The sequence below is a fragment of the Zosterops lateralis genome (assembly GCF_965231275.1).
Source record: "Zosterops lateralis genome assembly, chromosome: 30".
Taxonomy (NCBI): Eukaryota; Metazoa; Chordata; class Aves; order Passeriformes; family Zosteropidae; genus Zosterops; species Zosterops lateralis.
This window is the reverse complement of record NC_139790.1, coordinates 2,261,651-2,270,880: the sequence shown is the minus strand read 5'-3', so window position 1 is coordinate 2,270,880 and position 9,230 is coordinate 2,261,651. Positions and strand designations below refer to the sequence as shown.

The following is a 9,230-nucleotide window of genomic DNA, read 5'->3' as shown; positions in this document are numbered from 1 at the left end:
TCCCTTTTCCTTTCCTTTCCTTTCCTTTCCTTTCCTTCCTTTCTTTCCTTTCCTTTCCTTTCCTTCCTTTCCTTTCCTTTCCTTTCCTTTCCTTTCCTTTCCTTTCCTTTCCTTTCCTTTCCTTTCCTTTCCTTTCCTTTCCTTCCTTTCCTTTCCTTTCCTTTCCTTTCCTTTCCTTTCCTTTCCTTTCCTTTCCTTTCCTTTCCTTTCCTTTCCTTTCCTTTCCTTTCCTTTCCTTTCCTTTCCTTTCCTTTCCTTTCCTTTCCTTTCCTTTCCTTTCTTTTCCTTTCCTTTCCTTTCCTTTCCTTTCCTTTCCTTTCCTTTCCTTTCCTTTCCTTTCCTTTCCTTTCCTTTCCTTTCCTTTCCTTTCCTTGCCATTGGGATCTAATTTTCTTCCCTTTTTGGGATCAAACTCCTGTGTTTTGGCATCCTGGACACCCTGCAGTGGCTCCCAGGGAGGAATGAGGACAGTGTAGGACACTAAAGAAAAATGAGAGATTCTAAATATTTCAGAAGGGAAAGAGTGTAGAAAAAAGGCTTTTATTGTCTAATTTTTAACTACATTTTATAAGACGTTTTGATACAGATTAAACATGATTGGTGAACAGGAACCTCTTTAATCCCACTGGTTAAACCAGAGAAACAGCAAAACACCACCTGGAGAAAGATTGTTCTGAGAAAGGAAAATTATTTGCCAAGAGAAACTTTCTCAAGAATTTTTTTTTTTTCCTTGGGAAAAAGTCAGCACCTGCTAGCAGGATAAAATATTTTTGAGATTTGGAGAGAGCTGAAGTGAACCACCGATTTTTTCGGAGCTGCAGCAGCACTTCCTCCCCGTTGGCTTTGATCCCGTACGTCACCGCGTCCTCGTATTTGCTCTGCAAACACATCTCAGTGTCAGAAACTGCTCTGGACTCACCACTGGTGCTGTTGGAATCCCAGCTGTGGTTTTTCCCTCCTCTCCTCACCAAAAACAGGGATGTTGGCAGGATTAGGATAAGCAGGAGGTCGTTGTGTTGGAGGGGTTTTAATTAGAGGAGCAGAATTTGACTTGGCAAATTCGTTTCTGCCTCCAAATCCTGCGTGTTGAGGGGATGTTTGGGTTCAGACACTGCCAGAACAACCTCTGGAATGGCACAGACTCCATTATTGGTTTCATTTCATCCAAATTAAAGAGTCCAGAGGTTATTAAAGCTCAGGTTATTAATGAATTATTAAAACCAGTTTATTTATTAAGGTCGAGTAGTACAAATCCTGTCTGCTGAGGGGATGTTTGGGTTCAGACACTTCCAGAACACCCTCTGGAATGGCACAGACTCAGGTATTGGTTTCATTTAATCCAAATTTAAGTGTCCAGAGGTTATTAAAGCTCAGGTTATTAATTAATTATTAAACCCAGGTTATAAATTAAGGTTGAGTAGTACAAATCCTGCTGAGGGGATGTTTGGGTTCAGACACTGCCAGAACACCCTCTGGAATGGCACAGACTCCATTATTGGTTTCATTTAACCAAATTTAAGTGTCCACCAGTTATTAAAATTCAGGTTATTAATGAATTATTAAACCCAGGTTATTAATTAAGGCTGAGTAGTATCAAAGCCCACATCTTTGCAGAAACACAAGTTCAGAAGAGCCTCAGGTGGCCCAAGGAGTTCCTCAGCTCCTCTTCCCTCAACACCGCGTCGCTTCTCCACATTTTTTCTTTTAGAAGAGTAAATGTTTATCCAAAATCCTCCTACCCTTAAAATCCAAGAGTGTTTTACTCCAGAAATCCTTCTCTGTTCTCCCAGGATCAGCACCCAAGGAATGATCCCTTTTCCTACCTGTGGGCTGGTTGCTGCAGCTCTCCTGTGCACCGCGTGCAATTTCCGCGGATAAACGATCTCATATCGCTCGGCCCCGGTGAACTTCCCTCTGCTGCTCCCTGGGGATTGATCAAAACACAATTTGAATTTATTAAACATCTAATTTTAGGTGATTTTTTAGGGTTCTTGCAGCACCTCGTTCTCCCCTGTTTTGCCTCCACGGTGTGACACCAGAGGTTTTCACATCCTGAATTTTGGAGAATTTTTTGCCCCTCCCTGGGGACTGATGAAAACACAATTTTAATTTATTAAACATCTAATTTCAGGTGATTTTTTTAGGGTTCTTGCAGCACCTCGTTCTCCCCTGTTTTGCCTCCACAAAACCCAACCCCAAAGGTTTTCACATCCTGAATTTTGGAGGATTTTTTGCCCCTCCCTGGGGATTGATCAAAACACAATTTTATTTTATTAAACACCTATTTTAGGCGATTTTTTAGGGTTCTTGCAGCACCTTGTTCTCCCCTGTTTTGCCTCCACAAAACCCAACACCAGAGGTTTTCACATCCTGAATTTTGGAGGATTTTTTGCCCTTCCTGGGGACTGATGAAAAAAACAATTTGAATTTATTAAACATCTAATTCTAGGTGATTTTTTAGGGTTCTTGCAGCACCTCATTCTCCCCTGCTTGGCCTCCACAAAACCTGACACCAGAGGATTTTACATCTTGAATTTTGGAGGATTTTTTGCCCTTCTTTGGCCACTTCCAAGTGTCCAAACATTTCCTGCAATTCCCTTTTGTGTTTCTTTCCCCCCCTGAGCTTGGAGCAGTTCAAGTCCCAACAGGCCAGGCCAGCCATGCCAATGCAGCTTTTTTTTTTTTCCTCATGAATTAATGGATTTGGGTTTGTGGAATGAGAGATCTCCAAACCTTATCACGTGGCAGACAGGCCCAGGCTGCTTTTGCATCAGCAAATAAAACTTACACAATGCCAGGTTTAAAATCAAATTCCCGCTTTGGGAGCCTTTGGTGGGGAAATAATTGTGGTAATAAATAATTATAATTTTTTATCTTTTGAATTGGGTTGAAGGAGGGAGAGCAGAAAGGTGGGAGAGGAATTTGGTAAAAAAATAATGGAGGATAGGCAAGAAATGAGGAAAATATTAAAGGTGCAACAAATCCAGGAGGTTCCTTAACTCCAAAAACCTTTTTTGAGTGGTCTGTCAAGGTTTGCAGTGGCTGTAAAGAGCTGGGTGAGGAAATGCAGGGCTGATAAAAAGAATTTCTTTTTGTTTTCTGTTCTGAAGCTCAGAAAATGCTGAGCAAAGTGAATGTGGGGTGGGAACATCCTGGGGCTCATCCTGGCAGCTGGAGACCAACTTTTGGGAAAAGAGGGTTGGATAAAGTGTTTTAGATAGCCCTGAACTCTTTAATCTCCTACAAAAATGGAATTTTGTTTGAATTGGTGAATTCTTGGGGGCCTGTATTTAAAAAATAAAACAACTATGACAAAAAAAAAAAAAAAAAAAAAAAAAAAAAAAGAAGAAAAAAACCCCCCCAAAAAAAAAACAACCCACAAAAAAACCCCAGATTGTCCATAAAGCCAAAAAAAAACCCACAAAGGAGCAGAGCACCTCCCATGACAATTCCTGCCCCAGGGCCAGGTTTTTCCAGGAGAGAGGCCTCCAATTACTGTAATTTTCTCTGTGGAACAGCAGAGCACATCCTCCCTCAAACTGTCGCAGTAAAACAACCAGATCCATTCTTTTCATCGCTGATTTATTCCATTCAAGCCTTTCCAAAAGCAATTGGGGAAGCAAAGCTGGTCGTATCTTGATAAAGATGTTGATTTATTTAATGGTGCAGAGGGATCTGGTGTCAGCTGAGCTGTTACACGTGCTGGGAGCTGCTACAGGGTGTAACTTTACTACTGACACTCACAACAGTGGTTTATGGAGTTTTTTTAGCAATTAATTATGTTTGTTTTCAAAAAAAATCTGCCTTTTTTCAGATTTCTCTCCACAGGCCTCAAGTGTGTCGTTGTGTTGCAATCCCCAGGAACATTTCAGGGAACAGAGATCCCCAATTTTATCTCTCCCAGGTGTAACTTTACTACAGCCACTCACAATGGTGTTTTATGGGGTTTTTAAGCAACTAATTATGAGTTTTTTGCCAAAAAAAATCTGCTGTTTTTCAGATTTCTCTCCAAAGGCCTCGAGTGTGTCGTTGTGTTGCAAAATCCAGGAACATTTCAGGGGACAGAGATCCCCAGTTTTATCTCTCCCAGGTGTAACTTTACTACAGTCACTCATAATGGTGTCTTATGGAGTTTTTAAAGCAATTAATTACATTTATTTTCAAAAAAAAATCTGCTGCTTTTTGAGATTTCTCTCCAAAGGCCTCGAGTTGTCGTTGTGTTGCAATCCCCAGGAACATTTCAGGGAACAGAGATCCCCAATTTTATCTCTCCCAGGTGTAACTTTACTACAGCCACTCACAACGGTGTCTTATGGAGTTTTTTAAGCCATTAATTACATTTATTTTCAAAAAAAATCTGCTGTTTTTCAGATTTCTCTCCACAGGCCTCGAGTTGTCGTTGTGTTGCAACCCCCAGGAACATTTCAGGGAACAGAGATCCCAATTTTAGCTCTCCCAGGTGTAACTTTACGACAGCCACTCATAATGGTGGTTTATGAGTTTTTTTAAGCAAATAATTACGTTTTTTTTTCCGAAAAAAATCTGCTATTTTTCAGATTTCTCTCCAAAGGCCTCGATTGTGTCGTTGTGTTGCAACCCTCAGGAACATTTCAGGGAACAGAGATCCCAATTTTATCTCTCCCAGGTGTAACTTTGCTCACAACAGTAGTTTATGGGGTTTTTAAGCAACTAATTATGAGGTTTTTGCAAAAAAAATCTGCTGTTTTTCAGATTTTTCTCCACGGGCCTTGCATGTGTCGTTGTGTTGCAATTCCAGGAACATTTCAGGGGACAGAGATCCCCAGTTTTATCTCCCCAACACACCCTTTGTGCAACCCCAGCCCAGGGAGTTCAAGTTAAGGCGAGGTTTAAAGGACTAAACTCATCCCTTTCCCCACAGTCTGATCCAGGCAGGACCTCGAGGAAAACTGGTTGGTTTTGTTTGGAATGAATCCTTCCTTCCTTCGAGGGAGTTTTGTTTTTTTTTTTATTTTTAATCAGTGCATTGTCTTTGGTGCCTTCAGGCTTTGTCTGGAGCTTTGAAGGAGGAAAAGGAATTCCTTTTGTAATTTGTAATAAAAGACAAATAATTGTGTGTTTTTCCAAGGGCTTCAATCAATTATTGACAATGAATTTGTGGTTTTGTCAAAGGGAAATAAACGAACACCTTAATGGTGTGCAAATTTTTAGATATTTTGTGCAAAAAAACCCCAAATTACAGATTTATTATTTTTAGCCTGAGTGTTAACTTTCTGTTTAATTATGGATATAAATCCTGTGCGTGTTTGTGCAGGCCAAGCCCTGAAAAATTCCGTTCCCTGTTGACAGGAATTGAAAGAAATTGTGGAAAAAAATGTGGAAAAAAATGCTCAGGTGGAGTCACTTGGATATAACCTAAAGTCTCACACAGATAATTCAATAATAATAATAATAATAATAATAATAATAATAATAATCCAATTATAATAATAATTCAATTGTTATAATAATAATAAATTCGATAGTTTAAATCAGATAATGTTGTAATTGAACACTTTAAATCAGGTAATGCTGTGATTTGAATCCATGCAGAAATCTGTTACTTTATGGCCAAAATGCTGATAAATTGGTGTGATTTGTGATTGGAGAAATTGGCCTCTCACTTGCAGGGTAAATATTGCTTTAGTGGCTCCACAAAACCAACCAGTTGTGGGTCTTTAAGTAATTTACAAACAAGTAAATGCTGCTCTAACTAAAGAATTACAGAGAATTCCTTTGAACAGAAAATCCCAGATATCCCCAAACTCCATTTCCCAACGCCTTTAACTCTCTCTTCCTCCTTATTATCCACCAGTTAATAATTAAAAATCCATACAGCCTTACCCATAGCAAAAACAGGTAAAGGGCTAAAAGAAACAAACAATAATTAAAAAAATTCAGTACCTTGTTGAAGGAAATGCAAGAGAAGAGCAGAAACGAGGAGGATTTTCATGTTTTGAGCTGTTTTTGGGGTGGCCAAGGCTCTGATAAATTGGTGTGATTTGTGATTGGAGAAATTGGCCTCTCACTTGCAGGGTAAATATTGCTTTAGTGCCTCCACAAAACCAACCAGTTGTGGGTCTTTAAGCACTTTTCAAACAAGTAAATGCTGCTCTAACTAAAGAATCACAGAGAATTCCTTTGAACAGAAAATCCCAGATATCCCCAAACCCCATTTCCCAATGGAGTTTAACTCTCTCTTCCTCCTTATTATCTACCAGTTAATAATTAAAAATCCATAGCAAAACCAGGTAAAGGGCTAAAACAAAAAAAAAAAATTAAAAAAATTCAGTACCTTGTTGAAGGAAATGCAAGAGAAGAGCAGAAACGAGGAGGATTTTCATGTTCTGGGCTGTTTTTGGGGTGGCCAAGGCTCTGTAGGGTGGGAACGTGGCCCTACCCGGGAGCTGCTCCGGGCTCTGAGTGAGAGGCAGGACAAGGGTTCAGCTTTATTCCTGCTCCTGCAGGAGGAAGTGTTTGCTCAAGGTGTTGCACAACACCCAAGTCACAGAGAGTTACAGCCAGGGGAGTTCCTGCTGCCCCAAACGTGGGGATGGGGATTGAGCGCTGCTTTGCCCTAAAAACAGGAAAAGAGGATGAATTGCGTCAATAAATCAATAAAGAAAAAAAAATCAGTAAATCAATAAAGAAAAAAAAAATCAGTAAATCAATAAAGCAAAAAAAAATATCAATAAATCAATAAAGGTGGAGATTGGAGCTGTCATTGATTTACAGAACAGTTACAGGGAAAATAAATGTAATTAGTGGCTTAAAAAACTCCATAAACCACCGTTGTGAGTGGCAGTGGTAAAGTTACACCTGGGAGAGATAAAATTGGGGATCTCTGTTCCCTGAAATGTTCCTGGGGATTGCAACACAATGACACATTCGAGGCCTGTGGAGAGAAATCTGAAAAAAGGCAGATTTTTTTTTTTTGGAAAATAAACATAATTAATTGCTTTAAAAACCCCATAAACTACAGTTGTCCTAAATCCATTTATCCGTGGTCTGGCTGATAAAAGTTGGAATAAACCCAGCAGAATGTCAAGGAATGGGAGAATTCCCAGGAAATTTGGGGTAAAACAGGTCAGCAGGGCTGGGGAAGTGAAGCTGAGCTTTAATTCTGATTATTTCCCCCTGAATGTGCTCAGTGAATCACTGAGAGAATAAACACTGAGCTGAGCCCTGTGGTGGCTGTTAGTAATGTTTGCTTCAGGTGATTAAATAAAGGAGGCAGAGCAGGGAATGATCCAGGTGAGCTCTGTCCAATAACATCCCAAAATTCTCTGCTAGAAAATGACTCAGGCAGATGTAATAAAGGAGTGATAAAATTGTTTATGCCACTGGTGTCAATGCAAAGCTGCTTTGGAGAAGGTGAATTTTTCATGGGTTAAAATTGGAGTGACGGAGAACTGGGATGAATCATCTGGGGATGAATTAATATTCATATATGGCAGTGTCAGCAATACACATGGCACAGTCATTGATGTATTCGTAATTTATGTTAATAAATGAGTAAATATAAAATTACATCAATAAATTAGTAAATATATATTTATATATATATTTTTATATATTTATATATATATATATATATTTTTATATATATATTTATATATTTTTTTAAATATATATATATATGAATCTACAGGAGAATTTTACTGCCCTTTTATTACCCTTCTCAAAGAAGCATCAGTAAATAACTGCTTCTCTGTTGAAAAGTTCTGATTTTTTGAACATTTTTAAGCCAAATTTTCCCATTAGATTTTTTTTTCTGCCTCTCCAGACATTCTGGGACAGATTGGGAGCTGCAAACAGATGGGTTTGGGGTTTTATTAAGTGTAGGATGGTGCTAATTGATAACAATTTTTGGCAGCTGCTCGTTTGGGACACTTCAGTCAAATATTTCACCTCCTGTTGCCATCCCAGGTTAGGAAAGAGGCTCCAGGGAAAGAATTCAGGAAGGATTTGGCCATCTCCCAGCCCAGGTGCTCATTTAAGTTACTCAAAAAAACCAGACAGGAGCAGAGTCATTAAATTTAAATTGGTGCCTTTTAAATTCTGTGGAGATGAAGTGGGGGTGACAATTCTGTGAATAAAAATAAGTTGAGCATTCTTGGACTGCATCAGAAAAAAAAAAGAAAAAATAATAAATAATTAAGAGAAATAACTGAACAACTGGTTTTAAAAACAAGTGGCTGCTGGCCAGGCATTGATCTCAGCTCATTCTCTGAGCGTGACGCAGGTGAAAATGATGTTTGACCCTCCCCATCTCCAGAGCGAACACTGGTAATAATCCTGTGCTCTCCAGCAGGATGGAAGGGAGAGTTCCATCCCAACAAAAGGCCTGGCAGGAAGGAGGGGAATGTGAAGTGATGAAGATCTTGGGGAGACTTAAAAGGGAATGGGATGTAATTTCCTTCAGTGCCTGGAGAAGCTTTTGATGTTCCTGCCCTCGCTCCAGCGGTTCCAGGATAATCTGATTGTGGATTTTTTTCCCCCCTGGAGGAGCTCACAGAGGTGTTCCTGAGGTCTCAGCAGCCTAAGGATTTTTTGAGTCCATTAAATGACTGTGCAAAGTCCAAGTGAGAAGTTTTTGTGTTTCCTATGGAGGGTAAAATGGGATGGCAAGTTTGTCTTAATTCTCAGTAAATAAATATTGGTGTTTTGAACCAATATTTTAACTCAGGGTCTCTCTAAGAATCAAAAGGAAGAAGAAGCAAAGGGTGAATTCCACCCCTACACTGAGGATCTGCACAAGTCCTGCCTGGATTGAAAGTAAAAGGAGTTGTATGTGAAGCACTTGGCAGATGTCAGGAAAATTCCAGGTGTGAATCATTTCTCTGCTTCTGTCTTGTCCTGAAGCTCACCCTGAACCAGGTTTGGAAAGGTCCTGGAGCACCAAACAGGGATTTTCAGGAGTAAACAAAGTGTCCTCCAAGAGATCCATGTTCACCCTGAACCCCTGAGACAGAGCTGAGCAGCTGAGGAGCAGGATTGGGCCTGGTTCTGATCCTGGTTCTGTGCCTGGTACTGATCCTGGTTCTGTTCCTGGTTCTGTGCCTGGCTCTGTGCCTGATTCTGATCCTGGTTCTGATCCTGGTTCTGTGCCTGGTTCTGATCCTGGTTCTGTGCCTGGCTCTGTGCCTGATTCTGATCCTGGTTCTGATCCTGGTTCTGTGCCTGGTTCTGATCCTGGTTCTGTTCCTGGT

General features: G+C 40.0%; 1 protein-coding gene across 1 annotated transcript in view; it reads right to left on the bottom strand.

Moving 5' to 3' along the window:
- The window catches only part of LOC310920468 (zinc metalloproteinase-disintegrin-like NaMP), a 36,066-nt gene extending 29,192 nt beyond the window's left edge, over positions 1–6,874 (bottom strand). Inside the window, exons 1-3 of the mRNA XM_083880453.1 lie at positions 5,923–6,874; positions 1,824–1,924; positions 802–878 (exon numbers count right to left, since the gene is read on the bottom strand). Coding sequence (XP_083736579.1) covers positions 802–878; positions 1,824–1,924; positions 5,923–5,971 — 227 coding nt within the window. The 5' untranslated portion in view covers positions 5,972–6,874. The remainder of the gene's footprint in view (positions 1–801; positions 879–1,823; positions 1,925–5,922) is intronic.
- Between the last annotated feature and the right edge of the window lie 2,356 nt (positions 6,875–9,230).